The following is an 18,706-nucleotide window of genomic DNA, read 5'->3' as shown; positions in this document are numbered from 1 at the left end:
TTACATTGCCCAGAGCTGCAGAAGGGAATGTTTTTGAGGGTAGAGCCAGTGACTCACTCCCCAGGATTCCCAGGCCTCCGTCTAGGGCTTCCTTGTGACAAGGACTCTCGATGTGGCCTGCATCACCTGTGTTGCTCCTGCTGATCACCTCTGGTGGAATGTTGCATCCAGCAATCCAGCCGACACTTTAAGCTCAATTTGTCCAAACAGTTCAAAAGTCATTTACTAAAGTCTAGTGGAAACTCGACAGAACAAAGCAAGGAAGGTGCGACCCATCTCTTCCTCTTCCTCTGGCCCGGCTGTCTCCATGTAAGAATTTCACTCCAAACTGGACAGCAGCCTCCTTCAGGGAAGAGTGCATGCTTGTGGTTCCTTACGTTACCCAGCATCCTTCCTAACACTGACCATTTGGACAATGAGAAACTACCTATACCAGGCCCTGTGCTAACACACACTTGCCATATTTTATTTCAGTGCATCTTCACCAAACAGAATTCCAAACACCAGACTTCAAAAACTTAAAGTCACTTTCTGCTTTTTTTGTTTGTTTCTTAGGTCACACCCAGCAATGCACAGGGGTCACTCCTGACTCTGCACTCAGGAATTACCCTTAGCAGTGCTCAGGGGACCATATGGGATGCTGGGAATAAAACCCGGGCCGGCCACGTGCAAGGCAAACACCCTACCCGCTGTGCTATCACTCCAGCCCCACTGCTCTTCTCTTTAGCGGATAATCTGCACAGCTCTGTTTCTTTAACTCTCTAAGCTCTGTATCTATAAGAGAACCTATGTCGCATACATAAGGCCTAACGCGAGAGTTCTGTGCTGAGTGGATGCCAATGATCACTTTCATTGTGTACATCCTGCCCATTCCCCTTTCCTCTCCCTTTATTGTACGTAGGCAGCTGGTAAGACAAAATATTCCCCCACAGGCAAAAAGTACAAAAAATACCAACTTGGTTTATTGGATTAAAAACAGTGGTAAAATGAACACGAAGCCAAGTTAGAAAAGGACGTTATCACATCCTCCTCCAACTCTCAACCGTCCTTTCCATCATAGAGGGCTAGTAGGTGTTAGGGAGTCAGAGTCCCTAGGACCCCTCCCTCTCCACCTGCACCGGAAGCAAGGCATGCATCAGGAGAACCCAGGCGAGGCTACCTCGGTCCTGCCTCTCCTCCCAAGCCTAGAGATCTCAGGTTGGAGGAAAGCAGGGAAGGGTACGAGGGTCAGAGGAACTGGAGCCTCGTTTCTAGAGCCAAGATATTTTAGAGACAGCTATCCTTGTCCTCATCCAATCTCTAGCAGGTACCATTGTCGGGCCGTGGGAGGGGTGGAAAGAGTAGCTGGTTCTAGAACCAGATGTGGTCTCCAAGCATGTCCCCTTTGCTAAAAGCCCTGAGAATGACTGGCCCAAGGCTGGGGGAATGACATCTTTTCCCTCTGGCCCAGGAGGTAAAAGGAATTCCTTGGGACACAGCATGCCCCGCCACTCTTAAATCTCCACGTCGCTTTCCTTGTCATTGTCATGGTCTCCATCATAGAATTCGTTGGGTGCCTCTGGCCTGCAAAACAAAGGGAGCGAGGTCAAGGTCCCACTAGCCAAGTTCCAGTCTTCTCCCACTTCAGGGATCTTTCTGAAGCTGCTCCCGGGGTCCCCTGTATTAGGAACCCACCCTTCTCTTACTGGAAGAGATCCGCTACTGTTTGTTCATCCAATCGTGCACTCAGTGAACTGACTCAGGGATTTCCCCCATGCTGATATTATCGTAAACCTTAGTGATACAGCAGAGAATAAACCGGACAGGGTTTCTGCCTGTCCACCACACTTTCCCAATAAAGGACAGTGACCATAACCAAATGAAGTAAATAAATATGATGACCTAGGAGGGGGAAAGTGCTGTGAAAGCAGCGAAACAAAGGGAGAAACTGAGAGAGCTCAGCCAGGCGGGAAAGGGTAACGTTTCAGACTGGGCTATTACGGAGGGCTGTCTGAAGGGGTTCAGACGTAAGTCTGAGAAGAATCTGGCAAAGACCTCAGAAAGTCCAAGCTGCAAAAAAACAAACTAAAAAAGTTACAGAGTGGAAAGAGACTAATGATTTTCTTTTCTTTTTCCTTTTGATGGGGGGAGCCACACCTGGCAGTGCTCAGGGCTTACTCCTGGCTCAGTTTAGGAATCACTCCTAGCTGTTCCCTCTGGGGAACTAGGACTCGAACCTGGGCCAGCTGCATGCAAGGCAAGCGCCCTCCCCACTGTCCTATCTCTGTGGCCCCGACACTGGTGCATTCTATCCCAGTGAGGAGGTGCAAGCGCCATGCTGGCTGGGGGGCTGGTACGTGGGCAAGGGCAGTGATGGGAGAGGTCAGAGGCGCTGGGAAGAGCGCAGAACCTTTGAAAGCCGCGGTCAGAAGTTTCGAGTCTTTTCGCAGTGCAGTGGAGAGTTTAAGCAGAGGGGCAATGAGGAAGTATGAACCTGTAGCGAGTGAAGGGATGTGAAGCAACAACACGGCGTCCATGCCGTACTCAAAGCTGATTTCTTTCTTTTTGGGAAAAACTACCCTCTGGAAGAACATGAATACTTGGTAACTAAATCCTCGTGTTCACAGCTGATAACTGGAGGAGAATGGAGAGTCTCATCAAAGAGGGCCGGGGACAGAGCTCAGCAGTAAAGCACATGCCTGGCGTGTCTGAGGTTCCAGCAAAGGCCCTATCTGCTTGAGGGGAGTGATGGCTCCTTCCGGTGTACCTTCAGATGTCAAAGATTAAAGGTGCAGAGGCAGAGGCGCATACTGGGCTCTCAGCCACAAGAAAGGCCTTGCTGTGTGTCCTTTGGAATGCTACTGACTTCTCTGAGCTCAGATTCCTCCTCTGGTAGCGTAAAAACACCTAACAGCCACTTCACTTCTAATGGCAATTGAATGATGATATGCATGGTGATACGTAATATGAAGCACTTAGCAAAACCGGGTGCTTAGCAAACCCACAGAAAGTGGTAACTCTTATTACTACTCTTCAAATGACAGGCAGACTGGAGCTAGACGTCCAAGACCAGGAACTCGGCGGGTGGTCTGACAGCAAGGCCAGGACTGGGACGGAGGCCCGAGGCTCCTGCTGGCTGCAGTCGCCAAATGCAGAGAGCAGGCCTGTGTGACAAAGCCAAACTGGGCCAAAGGAAAACAAGTTTGTTTTTTGGTTTGTTTTTTTGTGGGGGGAAGGGGAGGGCACACACAGTTGTGCTCAGAGCTTACTCCTGGCAGGTCTCAGGGGACCATACGGGGTGCCGGGAATTGAATCTGGGTCTGCCACGTGCAAGGTAAATGCCCTACCCGCTCCCAGCCCTGAAAATTATTTAAAATGGAGTCCCTGAGCTAGGGAGATGGCTCAAAGGCCAGAGCATCTGCCCCGAATGCAGCTTCGATTCCCAGTGGCCCTGTGAGTACCAAACTGGTTCTCCCTCCCCCCCCCCACACCCCACCCCAGCACTGCTGTGTGTGGGCCAAAACAAAAAGAAGAAGAGGAATCCCTGAGGCCAGATGTTCAGACACTTCCTCTATCAGGAGAATGAGGAAGTCATTCTGAAGGAGGCGTGCAAGGGTCCCGCGGGGCGGGCAGTAAAGTCCAGGCCTGACCTACGTCAAAGAAGCCCATCAGCCTGCAGCAGGGCCCGCTCACACCCCGGGAGTGTGGGAGTGTGGGAGTGGGGGGGACGGAGTCGGCCCCTGCACGCCCCCACCCCACCCCACTCCGGAGCACTGAGCGTATCAGTTCCTGCACTTCTGGGGTCGTCCTTTCCCTCCATTCCTCAGAATTAGGGGATTTTTAAAAATTCTAGCCTAATCTCTCCCCTTACCCCCCAATTTGCTACATCTGTACATATTCTCAGAGAACTGAAGACTTAAAAATAAAAAAAATAACCTCGATAGAGTGATTATACCTGCAAAAAATTAACAAAGGCAACCACAAGCCTTAAGAGGGCACTTTACGGGCAATGGCCGCTCCCGCTTCACACCTGAAGGCAGCACCATGCTACTGAATGTATATGTTGGCACAGACTCCACCGGGCAATACGGCAGCAGATTTAACAAATTTCAGTGTGCTCAACCTTTGACCTGGTGGAAACAATTCAAGGAATCTCACCCCACTCGAAATAAAACATTTACGTAAGGGTATTACCATAAGGGTATTACCACAGTCCCAGCAATTGTGAGGGGTGACAAAGGGGGAAGTGATGCAAATGGCAAGTCTTACTTTACCAGAGGTGAAACCAGAGGCTCAGAGAGGGTAAATAACTTTCCTAAAGATCCACAGCAGCGCAATGGATCAGAACCAGCTGATGAAGGAAGCAGAGCTGTATATGGGCATGAAAAAACTTGCATTTTATAACTTAGAAAAACACCAATCAGTTGAAAGTTGTAGAGCAACAGACATAGAATGATGTTTCCCCAAAGTGGGCGATATTGCCCTGTGGGGGTGCCGGAAAGATCCAGGAGGGGCAAGAGCAGCCCTGAATGCAAGTGTGGGATTTGGGGGAACACACTGTTCGCTGAAAAAGGGCAGAGTTCTAGGGGAGTCCTGGCTGAGTAATTTTTTCTTTTTTAATGGGGGGCAGTAGGTGAAATAAGTTTGGGAACCTCTAATCTAATTTGCACTTAAAAAGAAAACAAACAAGAAAAACCCACACCACCAACCCTGAGAAGGAGCTTATCTGTGTTTGTGTTTAGATATGTGTGTTGAATAACACACTTGTAATCACACACAGATAAATCTGTATTTGCAAAGATACAAATTGCACTACTAAGGCTACTGTGGGGAATGGAAAAGAGATTGTGTGAGAGCAAACAACATATTTGGGTTCTGTTTGAATTATTTACAATAAATGCTTAAAAATAAAAATGGCACAGAGAAGGGACTGGAGTCATCTGTGAGTGAGAGCCAGGAGTAAGCCCTGAGCACCACTGGGTAGCCTGGGTAGCCCCCAAACCTAAACTAAAAAACTCAAACAAACAAAAAAACAGCAGAGTTCATCGGGGAAGAGAGATAAGACAGCAGGATGGGGCACTTGCCTCACTCACAGCCAGACTGGGATTAATCCCCAGCATCTCACAGGGTCCCCGACCCTGCCAGGAGTGATTCCTGAATGCAGAGCCAGAAGCAACCCCTAAGCACGGATGGGTGTAGCGACCCCGCACCCACCTCCACAAAAAAAAAAAAAAAAAAAAAAACAGCAGGGCTAAAGAGATAGCCTAAAAGGCTGGACAGCACGTTTGCATCTGGGTTCTGTCGTGGCACCACATGGTCTCCTGAACACTAATGGAAGTGGCCCCTGAGCACAGAGCTGGGAGTAGCCCCAAATACCACCAGGAATTTCCCGAACCCCACCCCCCCCAAAAAAGGTGTATGTCTCAGGGGTGGGGAAGTGCGAGGGTAAGCGAGGGGGGACGGAGGAAGCCTTCCAATGGACTCTTCCATTTGCCGGCTGGGACTGGAGGCCAGGGCCTCCTGCCTGCAGGGACGCACGCAACTGCTGAGGCCCTACTCGAGCCCCCCTGGGCAATCCCTGATCTCAAGCCGCCCCCAGACCTGCTGTAGTTCTCCTCGGGACCCCTCTCCTCTGCGTCTGCCTCATCGGTCCTCTCGTAGGTCAGCAGGTCTGCGGGCACGTCATGGATCTGGACACTGGGCGCGTGGTTCAGCATCTTCAGGTTCTCAAAGATTGTCTGGCGGATCTGGTCCAGATACTGGTTGGGGAAGAGAGAGGGAGAGCGGGAAAGAGACAGAGAGAGAGGGAGGGAGGGAGAGAGGGGGAGGCAGACAGAGGGAGAGAAGAGGAGAGAGAGAAAGGGAGAGGGAAGTAGAGAGGGATAGGGAGAGGGAGGAGAGAGAGAGAGGGAGAGAAAGAGGGGGACAAGGAAAGAGGAGAAGGAGAGAGAGAAAGGGGGAGAGAGAGAAAAGAGAGAAACAGGGAGAGAGGGAGAGAGAAGCAAAGAGGGGTAGGGAGAGGGGGAGAGAAGAGGGAAAGGGAGAAAGAGGGAGGGAGAGAGTAGAGAGGGATAGGGAGAGAGGGGGAAAGAGAGAGAGGGAGAGAAAGAGAAAGGGGAAAAGGGAGAGGGGGAGAGGGAGGGGGGAGAGAGAAGAGAGAGAAACAGGGAGAGAGGGAGAGAGAAGCAAAGAGGGGTAGGGAGAGGGGGAGAGAGGAGGGAAAGAGGGAGAAAGAGGGAGGGAGAGAGAAGTAGAGAGGGATAGGGAGAGAGGGGGAAAGAGAGAGGGAGAGTGGGGAGGGAAATAGGGAAAGAGGGAGGGGGGCGGAGAGAGGGAGGAAGGAGTGTGTGTGAGCAGCTCCCGGACGCCCAGGGCACCCGCTCTCCAGCTGTCAGTCACCCCAACTCTCGTGGGTATTGATCCCAGTGGGAATCCCAGCTGGAGTCCCCTGGGTGAGACCCGCCCTTCCCTGGGGCCCCAGTCGCCTCTCCTGTAACCTGGGCCGCCTCACAGCTGAGAGGGTGAGACTTTTCTTCTCTCCCCTGGTTCCTCCCTTCCTGCCACTTCCTAGGCCAGCCCGGGCCGTCCCCCCGCTGCCGCTGACCTGGCGAGAGTTCTGATTCTCGATGCGGGTGCTGACATCTGGATGGAGCGTGAAGTCCGGCGCAAAGTACTCGAAGTATTCTTCGGGGAGATTGGAAGGAGGGCTCAGACGGGAGGCGGGGCCCACGATTTCTCAGTCTCTTTCCTTCCCGCCTCAACAGCCCCGTGTGCCCCCGCCCCCCCTTTCCCTGCCCTGAGCCCAAGGTTCGGTCTGCAGAGCCTTGAAGGTCCCCGGCTGGTCCTGCGGGAACGGTCCTCCCGTGGGGCGGGGGTCACGAGAGGTGTCACTCACCGCTATAGGGGAGCTCTTCACTGATGGCCTCTTCTACCAGCAGCGACGTCTCGTACGTCCTGAAACCGTCCAGAGAGCGGGCAGGCTGAGCAGGGGGACGAAGGCCCCTGGGTGCATCCCTGAGGGAGCCCCAAGTTCCCACGGGGAGGGGCGGGCATCAGGGCACCCCTTACCAACAGCGCGCCACATTCCGGACGGTATAGCCGCCGCCACCCAGCACCAGCAGGGGGATGTTGAAGCTCTTCACATATTCCACACACTCCCTGTTAACAAGACCAGGGGGGCGAGCAGAGGACGTCACCGTCGGCCAAAGCCTAAACCCCTCAGGACGGCTCACAGGGGAGCAGAAGGCAAGGCCAAACGTTCCCGACCTCCATCTGGGGAGTGAAATCCATGGAGTCTCAGCCCTGAGCCATGCAGACTGCACTACAGACGCTGGATCTCAGGGAACATGCTTGATTGACCTGGTGTGTCTGTTTTGTGTGGGGGCCACACCCAGCTGTGCTTAAGGTTTACTCCTGGCTCTGTGCCCAGGGGTCACTCCTGGAGGTGGTGGGGGAACCACAAGTGGTGCCAAGACTCGAACCCGGGTCTACTGCATATAAGCCAAGAGCCTCAATCCCAGTCTCGGCCCCTCAACAATTTTTTTCAGCTGAAGCACACCCAACTCTGTCTAACTCTGCACCCAAGCCAGCGCCCCATCTTTGGAGCCAGACTTACTCTCATCTCTGCCCTAGCGAGTCTGGCCAGCCCCGAGCCCCCGGAACAGAAGTGCCACTGTCAGTCCCTTCATCTTAGCCTGGCACCGTGCCTCACTGCTGTTCCCACCTCCACTCCTCACCTCTGCCCAGCCCAAACCTTCCTCCTCGCAGCGGGTCAGAGCAGGCACTCTGAAACATGTGCTGGATCGCGTGCCAGTCCCCCCGCTGCCCATCGAGTCTGAAAGAGTACCCCGCCTTCTTTTTTTTTTTCCACTTTTTGGGTCACACCCTGCATTGCATAGGGGTTACTCCTGTCGGTGCTCAGGGGGACCCAATGGGATGCTGGGAATCGAACCTGGGTTGGCCGCATGCAAGGCAAACACCCTACTCGCTGTGCTATGGCTCCAGCCCGCACCCCGCTTTCTCAGCGGAGCCCGGAGCCCTGGCTTCCCCACCGTCTCCTATGCGCTGGCCGGCGCTTCTCTGGCTGGTTCCACCTCATCGTTGAGGCTCCTGTTCTCCATCTGAGAGCCTGTGCTCTGCCCTTCCTCGGCTCAGAAGAGACTTTGCTTTGCTCCCCTTCGGGCTCACGCATCTCCACCTCCAGGACCCCCACGCAAATTTCATCCCCTTCCAAATACAGCTGTCCACAGGCACATGCCCCCGGGGATCCTGTGACTGGGCTTTCTGTCCTGTTCCTTCGTGAGTTTCCTACGACTTACCCTGTGGTGACTGAGAAATCTCTCCACTGCACACCCGTGGAGTTCCGGCATGACAGCCCCCCACCCCAACCCAACTCCTAGTACAGTGCCTGGAATGTAGTAAGTGTTTAATAAAAACATCTAGAGTGAATGAGTTGAAACTCCCCACTCAGAAGAGTTTCTGGCACAAGTACAATTTATGGCTATTTTACAGTTGACTGGTATTTATCTCTCAGCCGACTTTGGTTGTAAGTAAGAGGTGAGAAACACGCCCGACAATGCCCACTCAGTGTCCTGAGGCCCAAGGCCCCCTGCAAACCCAGGGATGTCGAAGACGGCAGGTCTCACCCGTGTCCTCGGATGCTGAGGTTGAAGCAGCCCAAGCGGTCACAGCCCAGAGAGTCAGCTCCACACTGCGAAGGCAAGAACCCCAGTGGCTGTGCCGGCCAGCCGGCCAAGCGCACTAGCTTCCCACACCCTCCAACCTCCATGGTCCCTGCACCGTGCCCCGCACGCCTACCCCCACCCCGAGCCTGCCCGGAGGTGGCAGCCACGGGCTTACCTGCAGCACGATGCACGTGGGTTGGTAGAAATCCACCACCTGGTTGATCACGGGCTGGAAAAGGTGCTTGTAACCTGGGAGAGGGCCAAAGGTGGGCACCTGGCACCCCAAGGGGATGGGGAGACAGGGAACAAAAGGTAAAAAGGGGTTGAGAGAGCAGGTCGCTGAGGAAAGGGGCAGCCCAGAGAATCCAGCCCCGGGTTCAGAACCTCCCGAGAGTCCCCGGCCCCTGGGAGGGGCGGAGCGGAGCTACTGATGGACCCTTTTTCCCAGAAACATGCACAGCAGGGGGCATCACGGTCCCTGGGGTCATTCATCTGGCACACAAGTAGACAATGCCAGGCAGGAGAGATCAAGGACGGACGGCTGAGGCCAAGCGAGCAGGAAGAGGACGAGGGAGAGCACTTACTCTGGTCATCGATGCCGTCCCGCAGGGGCACGTTGAGGCAGTAGTACCGGCCACTCTCCGCTCCGACCTCATACATGTCACCTGCACGGAGATGGGGGTGTGGATGGAGCCAGGCAAGGGGGTGCCACAGGCAGCTATTTCAGCTCCAGCTGAGGACCTCTCACCTCACCTGTGGCCCACCTCTGGCACACGGTCATTCAACCCCCCCACTTTGCGAGGTCCTACTGTGTTCTCGTCACTGGGGACGTGCCAGTAAAGAGAACTAGTGAAATAAATATGTAAACATCGTCTGCATCCATTAAATTAATAAAGCTTCTATTCGTGGGGTTGGGCCTGATGAGGAGGGAGGCAGAAGATAAACACATACGGGGCCAGAGGCATAGTAAAGAGGGTAGGCTGTTTGCCCCTGTAGGAGGCTGACCCGGATTCCATCCCCGGCATCCCATATGGTCCCCAGAGCCCACCAGGAGTAATTCCTGAGTGCAGAGCCAGGAATAAACTTTGAGTATCACCAACAGGTGTGGCCCCAAAACAAAAAGAAAAAGAAACCAAACCAAACCGAAACACCTTAGCAGATAAAAGGCCACAATAAATACTTAGAGGAAGTGCCCTGAGAGGGTCACGGGGGAGGTGGTCAGGTGAGGTAACCTCTGAACAGGAAGCTGAGGAGCGCACAGGGGACAGTCACCCTGACCCCATACCTGTGCCAGGGAAGAAGTAGTTTCCGTACTTGTGGAAGGACACGGTCATGACCCGGTCGGTGAGGTAAAAGGCTTCCTGGACACCGTCCCCGTGATGGATGTCGATGTCAATGTAGAGCACCCGCGGGTGGTACCTGGAGTGAGGGAAGAGGTGAAGCCCCCAAGGAAACCACCCCATCCACGCCTCCCCCCAGTGCCTGGCTGGCTGGGCCCCAGAAACCTGACACCACCCCGGGGCCCCAAGGGCGGCCCTGGAGCTCCAGCCTGGAGACCAGGGAAGAGGGAAACGCAGAGAAGGCTGAAATGTGAGCGGCCAGGATGCAGGAAGAGGCAGACTTAGCAAAGCATCCAGAAGGCAGGAGAAGCTGGGGGGAGGGGAGGTCAGGGCGAGGGCAGCCTAGACTCCTAAATCCATCCCTCCCCCTCTCCCCCTCTCCTCCTGGGCTACTTACTTGAGCAGTTCCAGGATGCCAATCACAATGTCATTGACATAGCAGAAACCAGAGGCCTAGGGTGAGGTGGCGTCTTAGTGACAGGCACACTCCCTCAGCCTCTGCCCAGGGAGGACCGCCCTCACCCACCCACTCTCAGCCTCCTCCCCCAGCCCCCTCCCGGCGCCGTGGCACTCACCTCAAACTTCTTGGCATGGTGCAGCCCGCCAGCCCAGTTAATGGCAATATCACAGATCTGAAAGACAAGGCCCCACTTCATAGCCCATCCCCCTGCCCAGCCCCTGCTGGGTCAGGGGTGAGGCTGTGAGGGTGGGGGGTCAGGCCCAGGGCTGGAGGTCACCTTGTTGTTCAGCTGCGTGGCTCCTTGCAGGGAGGCACCGGTGTAACGGGAGCAGAACTCGAAGAGGCCGGGGAACACGGGGCTGTGGGGCAGAGCAGCGGTGGAGCCCTCCAGCTTCGGACAGCTCCCCTGCTCCCCGCCCGCCCCAACACGCCAGCTCTCTGCCAGTTACTCCACAAATACCCCCCCCAAGCCAGAGAAGCCTTCCACCGCCAGGCAGCAGGCAGCTTCTCGGGACCTAAGTTCAGCGAGAACAGGAGCTCTGGTTTCCCTGTTTCCTTTCTCTCGGGGTGCCTGGCGGTGCCCGGGCTGAAACCAGGGCCTGTGGGTTGCAAAGCCCTGCACGCATTCTGCTGCTGAGCTACATCTCCAGACTCAGCTCTGGTTTTTTCTTTTCTTTCCTTTTTTTTTTTTTTTTGGGGGGGGGTGCAGTGTTCAGGGCTTATTCCTGTCTCCGCATTCAGGGGGATCATATGTGGTGCTCAGACTCAATCCCCAGTGAACCAAATGCAGGACAAATACCCTGCCCGCTGTACCATCTGCCCGAATCCTGTTCGTTTTTTTAAGTCTCTCCTATGTGCATTACATATGTGTCCCACACATTATCAAATGGTGTTCTTTAAATCAAACATTTTTTTTTTCTTTTTGGGTCACACCCAGCAATGCACAGGGGTCACTCCTGGCTCATGTACTCAGGAATCACCCCTGGCGGTGCTCAGGGGAACCATATGGGATGCTGGGATTTGAACCCGGGTCGGCCGCGTGCAAGGCAAACGCCCTACCCGCTGTGCTATCACTCCATCCCCAAAATCAAACATTTTTAAAGAAGAGTTGTAGTCCTAAATACATGAAATAGCAATGCCAATGAGATAACCCACAGGAAGAATTTAACAATGTGTGCTCAAATACTTCTTTAAAATATACAGCACCACGAAACAACAACAACAACAACAACAAAACCAACAAACAAAATAAAAAATCCAGGCCAGGGAGCTAGTTCTTCAAAGGACTGGAGTGCATACTCCACATGTGGGAGCCCTAGCTGATCCCCAAGTTCTGCCAGGAGTGATCCTTGAGCACTGCGCCAGGAGTTGCCTGGGAACAACTCCAGGTGTGACCCTAAAACAAAATAAATTGGTGGAACTGGAGAGATAGGACAGTGGTTGTTAGGGCGCTGGCCTACCACTAGGCCAACTCGGATTTGATCCCCCAAGCCCCAGCAAGGAATGATCCCTGAGTGCAAAGCCAGGAGGAAGCCCTGATGAAACAGTATCTGCTATACAGTAGGCGTTACTTTAAGTAGTTACAGATTATGCATAACAGATTAGTATTACTACTGGGGAACCCCAAAGATGAAAGAAGCAGCAGCTACAGGTGTTCTCAGCGGGAGCACTGGGGAGAGGGATTTGTAAGCAGAAGAGACTGGCCTGGGGCTGCCTTTCTTTTCTGCAGGCTCCCTTCTTCCCTCCCCTTCCCTCCATGGCTACTGCTGCTATGACGATGCGAATATCACACTTGGCTGCAGGGGTGCATGCCAGCTTTGGTGTTCCCAGGAGGGGCTTCTACTTCAGCCGAGCACGTGTGCTCACCAGGGGTCACGCTCTCTGTGGCATCCACACACATACTGCCTGTAGCACTCACTGAGGGGTAGGGGGTCCCTGGGGTGTTCACACACCTCCTGGACACAGGCTGCCCTCCTGACTACCTGCTTGCACAGTCACTTTAGTTGTGGTGCTCCCCAGGTCCCACACTTTAGGGGTGGAGCCTGCACCCGCCTACCCGGGTATGAGAGGCTGCTGCCCTGCAGATGGCACCGGGGACTGAGCTCACGGCCTCACACTGACGAGGCAGATGCTTTTAGCCACCGAGCCACTTCCACAGGGCCCCTGGGAACGCCTCCCCCACACCCTCATTAAAAGCCTTAGCGTATAATTCAGTTTTCTATATTGGATTACTTTGAAAACCATCAGAAATTAATTTAAAGGGAAAAAAAGAGGGGAGGAAGGAGAATTTCTGGTTCTCTCCTGGAACACAGATTACGTCGGATGGTAGGAATGGGGCCGTGCAAAGTCCCTAACTGATGAAGAGCATTTACAGGGCTCCAGCTGTGGCCTGAGGGCTGACTTGGCATTCCCGGACCTATAAAGTGAACACAGAAATAGCAGCAGCAGCAATAACAAAACATCAAGAAACCTCCCAAGACAGCATGTGATCGAACACCAAACTGGCGGAACAGCCTGTGCAGGACAGACGTCTGCAGCTGGGGAGGTCAAGAAAGGCCTCGTGGAGGCTGGGAAGGCCTTGGAGAAGCTGAACGGACAACAAAGGGTATTTGCAAAAGGCACCGTAGGCCGCAGGAGCATGGGGCTAGGTTGGGAAAGTGTTGGGAAAGCCTAGGGAAAGCCTAAGAGAAGGATTTCTCACCCTGGCCAGGTCGCCTGTCTGGGTACAACCTTTCAAAGTAGGAGACTGGTGTAGAATTTTAAAACCCGGGGCAGGGAGCAGCAGTACAGCGGGTAAGGCACTTGTCTGGCACACCGCTGCCAACCTGGGTTCAAAATCCCCAGCATCTCACATGGTGCCCTGAGCACCGTCAGGGCTGATTCCTGAACGCAGAGCTGAGAGGAACCCCTGAGCATTGCTGGGTGTGGCCCAAAACCAAACAAACAAAAAAAAGAAAATTTAAAACCTGAACTCTTGGTGGGAAATGGCTCAGTGGTAGAATGCATAATACAGGCCTGGCATGTATGAGGCCTGTGTATGTGTGTTCAAGCCCCAGCGGCCAAAAAAATAAATAAGAACCTGGTTTTTGGATGTGAATCCCATCTTCACTGACCAGTTACAGGACTCAAGCAGAGTTACTCACATCTCTTTGATCTTCAGTTCCTCTTACATCAGGAAAAAGACTATACAGCTCAAAACTGGTGTGAGAATGAAGTGAACACACCAGCAATCTCAGCATTGCAGAGCTAGCACTCAACCAACAGAAGCATTAGCATGGAACACTCCAGGTTCAATAAGTTGTTTCTCCATGAACTTAACTCAAAGGAGGAGAAATGCTCCAGATTACAAATCAAGAAACACATCATCTTGGGTCAAAGAAACACTATAGGAGGTTAAGGAGTCTGTCTGGCATGCTGTTGACCCCAGCTCAATGTCTGGTACCACGTGTGGTCCCACCAAGCACTGCCAGGAGGGACTTCTGAGCACAAATTGAGGAACAGTCCCTGAGCACTAAGTGTGACTCACAAACCTCTCTACCACTGCCCAGAAAAAAAAAAAAAAGAAGAAGAACTATAGTGACTGGGGTTGGGGAGATGGCTCAGAGCTGGAATACACACTTTGCAAGCAGGTTTGATCACTGCCACTGCTGGGTACGGCCACTCCAAAAACTAAGAGATGCATCAACCAAATGCAATGTGTGGACCTTGTTCAGGTTCCAGTTTAAATCAGGTGCAAGATATTTTTTTTCAGGGGCTGGAGCGATAGCACTGCAGGTAGGGCATTTGCCTTGTACACGGCCAACCCGGGTTTGATTCCCAGCATCCCATATGGTCCCCTGAGCACTGCCAGTGGTAATTCCTGAGTGCAGAGCCAGGAGTAACCCCTGTGCATTGCCAGGTGTGACATAAAGAGAAAAAAAAAAAAAGAATCTTTTTTCAAATGTGAAACAAGTGGATAAACGTGCCTACCGACTGTATATTTTTTAAGGGAAAAAACTATTACCCATTTAGTAGATATAACAATACTGTGCTTTTCTTTTCAAATAACTTTTTAAAGTTATATGATGAAGCGTGAACAGATAAAGGATGTGACACCTGGGGTTTACTCTGATAGCTTAACGGGAGGGGACACAGAAGACTGGTCATTTGCTCTAAGTGCTGCAACTGGCTCAAGTGTGTACTGAGTGTTCTACTGTTCTAAGATACAGAGAAACAGCTCTGCCCAATAAGAAGGTCAATAAAGGGGCTGGCGGGAGGATTCAAAGAGCTGGAGAACAAGCTCTGCACGCGGGAGCCTGGGGCTCCATTCCACCCTCAGCTTCCCAAGCTCCAATGGTAGTGAGCCAGACAAACAAACGCTCTGAAAAACAAAACTGAGTAAGCGGAAGGGCTGGAGAGATAAGGCACCTGCCACGAGTGATCCCTGAGCCCTGAGCATTACTGGGTGTGTCCCCTGTCCCCAAAGAAAATGAATAAGGGGTCAGAGAGAGAGTACAGTGAGTGGGTAAGGTACTTGCTCCACACGAGGCTGCCCCAGGTCCCATCCCTGGCACAGCAGAGGATCTCCCAAGCGCTGCCAGGAGTGATCCCTGAGTATACAGCAGGAGTGAGCCCTGAGCATCACTAGGAGAGGCCACCCTCACCCCGCCAAAAAATTAATAAATGGCATCTGTTATGGTCACTATATTTCCATAGATCCACACCAGAATTGTGAGCAAAGAATATTGGGGGGGCAGAGAGATAATACAGCGGGTAAGGCACTTGCCCTGCACGCAGTCGACCCAGTTCAATCCCCAGCACCCCACATGGTCCCCCAAGCACAGAACGAGTAGTAAGCCCTGAGTACAGGTGGGCATGGCTCAAAACCAAGACAAAACAAACAAGAATTATGTTGTAGTTGTCTGCTTCCTCCCCAAAGGGCCTAACTCTAAGGTGTTTTGGTTTTTGGTTGTTGCTTTTTTTAAATAGGATACAAACTCACTATGAATCTGAAAAATGACTCTGGCTTTTTAAAAACACTTCAGTGATTTCCCTCTATTCCAGTAGTAAAGGCTGTTTACTTTGAAAAATCACTTTCCATAATTTATTTGCAGTCAGCCGTTTTTTGTTCATCAAATGAGTCATTCTCTATCCTACCACAAAACCTTAGTACATGTTGTCCTTACTGCCCATTACATTCCGCCTCTCACCCTCCATCCTCCCAGCCACCTTTCACCTAATTTCCTCCTACTCCTTCAGATCTCAGTCAATCTTCATTACTTCCTCTAGGAAGCCCCCACAGATCAGCCCACTCCCCAGGAGATCATTCTCCCCGACTGATACCCTCATTGTTTGACAGGTCTCTCTCCTTCACCAGGATTGCTCAAGATTAGAATATTCAAATTGAGGGTTTGGGATCTGAAAGACAGACGCTCAGTGGCCTTAAGTCCCTGCCAGCAGGATCAAGAACTCATTGAGCTCAAACCACTGTGTCACATCCACATGTGACAATGAGCTGATGACAGTCTGGCTGCTGAATCCCATGTGAGCAGGGAGTTCAAACCGTGGGGCCCTGCCTGCAAGCACTGAGGCAGTCTTGACAGCTCTGAGCCAGGGCTCAGTGGTTCAGGAAGCACCCAGGACAAATAAGAGGCCCTGTACTCAATCCCTGAATTAAGGGCATCCTTGTCTGTGTCCCCAGAGAGGAAAAATTTAAATAAGTAAATAAGTAAGATTGGGGAATTTGGAGCTGGAGAACTAGTACAGGAATTAAAGTGCTTGCTTCTTGTATAAAACCCACCCCAGTTTAATCTCCAGAACTGCCAAGGGTCCCCTGAACATCCCCTCCCAGGAGCGATCCTGAGCACAGAGCTAGGAGTAAGCCCTAAGCATTGCCGGGTGAGGTCCAAAAACAAAACAAAAAAATGTGGTTGTAGGGTTACTGTTTTATCATTGCATCCCCAGCATTCAGCACAGGACCTGGCCTAGAACAACGATGACCAATAAGCATCTGTTGAATAACCAAAGGAGTAAACGATAAACAGGTCTCCAAGTCCTATCATCCCACGCTGCCACGAGATGGCCTTCAGATATCCCCACATGCCAGAATCACAAGCCCCGGGCACCCCTCACCAGTCATCGCCCACGTTGAAGGCATTGAGGCTCTTGGTGAAGCCTTGCATATTCGTGGGGCTGACTCTCTGCAGGAAGTCGATGTAGTCCTCGGAGTGGAAGCGGCACATGTCATGCTGAGAAGCCTGGTATGGCTTGAAGACCTTGAGATGGAAACACAAGGTGAACCCAGGCAGAGCCAGTCCGGCCTAGGGGCTGAGACCGCCAAACTTCACGCCTCTCTTTCACCAAATCACTTAGGCAAACCCTTCACCTTCCAAACCGTAGTTTTCCTATGAGGCAGAAGTTAGTGAAAAGAGGCTCAATTTGCCACGGGGGGGGGGGGGGGCTAGTGTGACCACGTCCCCAAAGACTACAGAGCCTGCCTCCTTCCCATCTCCAGACCAACCTTGAAGCCTGATTCATCACCTGCTCTGTCGCTGAGTTCCTGATTCCTTACTCATTTTCTCCTCCCCAGGCCCTCTCTGTCCCCTTCTGAGTTCTTCTCTTGGAGAATTCTGAATGACAACATTCTAATTCAAACCGAAGGTGCCAGGGTCGGAGACAGCGCAAAGGGCTGGTGTCCAAGTCTTACATGTGCAAGGCCCAAAGTTAGATCCCTGTTGTTGCATAGTCCCTCCTGTACCCCCAACAGCATAAAGCGCAGCCCTGGTGGTCCCCAGCATGACCAGTCAATCACCATCAGGCTCACATCTCCAGGCCCAGTACCCTGGGAGTGGCCCCAGGACCCTGAACATTGCAGAGGAGGGGAGCAGAGGGGAGAAAGGAAGAAAGGAAGAAAGGAAAGGAAGAAGGGAAGGAAGGAAGGAAGGAAGGAAGGAAGGAAGGAAGGAAGGAAGGAAGGAAGGAAGGAAGGAAGGAAGGAAGGAAGGAAGGAAGGAGGAAGGAAGGAAGGAAGGAAGGAAGGAAGGAAGGAAGGAAGGAAGGAAGGAAGGAAAATTTCAAAGTACTAAGTAAGAGTTGGATTAGAGTTAGGGTTACCTAACTCTCAAAATTAGACAAGTTACCTAAAATTAGACAAGAACATGAAGTTTTTTTCTCCCCAGAAAGGCACACAATTACACACCAAGAAACAATGTCCAGGGATTCACAGATTCATGCGCTTTTATCACCTTCATTTTTTTTATTATCCACTCACTTCACTTTTCTACTACCAGTCACCTGAGCACAAGCAGTGGACGATCATTCCTATTGCAACAGGTAAGGACTAAGCCTAACAGTTACAATCACATACCACAAAGACAGAGTCCAAGCTGGGGACAGACAGACAGACCACAAGAGGGCTGTGGGGGGACGCTGGGAGAGCACTAAGAAGAAATGTACAGAGGTGTTCTAGGCTGAAAAGGGAATACCAGGGCAGTTCCTGCTTTCCCATGCACACACATACACGGACACACAGAGCTGTGGAGTCTTCGCTGAACTCAGAGACGCCGAGGAAAGCCTGCACCTAACTCTAGGCCAAGGGCTGGTCCACGAACAGACAAGTGGCTGTCCTCAGGTGAAAATTAAGTCTGTGGACGCTCTCACCAACACTAGCCTATCTGGTGTGCTTCTAGCTCTTTCCATCTATCCTCCCCCACTCCAGGGGCTGGTCACTGTTGCATTCCGTGCTGGCTACCCAGCCCTAAGGCCGCAGCTTGCTTCCACCCTCATCCTCAGTAAAGACGCTGGGACTCACGATCATCTTCTTATAGAGCCCGTAGTGCAGCACCAAACTATGGGTCAATGCCAAGCGGTGGGGCTTCATGGGGTGCCCAGCCCCTGTGGGTGGGAGAAGAGAGTCCGTCAGTTCCCACGCCTGGAGTGGCAGCCCCCCGCCTGGAAACCTCCGCATTCTGCAACTTCAGCGCCCCCAAACCTTTCGCGGGGAGCCCCATTTCCTCACCGTAGTGGAAATTGCCCACGTCTGGATCGTAGAAATAGGCCACGGTCTTGGCCATGGTGCCGGCGGGAGCAGGCCCCGTGCCTCCGCCGCCCGCCCGGCCACCCGCCCCGCTCCCAGCCGTGCGTCTTACGTCAGCACGCACCGGGCCTCTGCGGAATCGGGGCCCGGGCCACGCCCCGGCGACGCTCAGGCCCCGCCCCGGCCGCGCTCAGGCCACGCCCAGGCCATGCTCGGTCCCGGCTCAGGC

General features: G+C 52.8%; 1 protein-coding gene across 1 annotated transcript; it reads right to left on the bottom strand.

Moving 5' to 3' along the window:
* Nucleotides 1-940: 940 nt before the first annotated feature.
* On the bottom strand, nucleotides 941-18,602 carry HDAC3 (histone deacetylase 3). The gene is made up of 15 exons (XM_004611105.2): nucleotides 18,460-18,602; nucleotides 18,253-18,335; nucleotides 16,575-16,717; nucleotides 10,741-10,822; nucleotides 10,579-10,635; nucleotides 10,401-10,456; nucleotides 9,949-10,082; nucleotides 9,248-9,328; nucleotides 8,839-8,912; nucleotides 8,625-8,689; nucleotides 7,048-7,137; nucleotides 6,875-6,933; nucleotides 6,584-6,663; nucleotides 5,581-5,738; nucleotides 941-1,563 (listed from the first exon to the last, which is right to left on the bottom strand). The coding sequence occupies exons 1-15, from the start codon at nucleotides 18,512-18,514 to the stop codon at nucleotides 1,494-1,496; spliced, it is 1,287 nt and encodes a 428-aa protein (XP_004611162.1). The 5' UTR covers nucleotides 18,515-18,602; the 3' UTR covers nucleotides 941-1,493.
* Nucleotides 18,603-18,706: the final 104 nt, after the last annotated feature.

Source organism: Sorex araneus, chromosome 6, assembly GCF_027595985.1.
Source record: "Sorex araneus isolate mSorAra2 chromosome 6, mSorAra2.pri, whole genome shotgun sequence".
NCBI lineage: Eukaryota > Metazoa > Chordata > Mammalia > Eulipotyphla > Soricidae > Sorex > Sorex araneus.
This window is presented reverse-complemented; position numbering and strand designations above follow the sequence as displayed.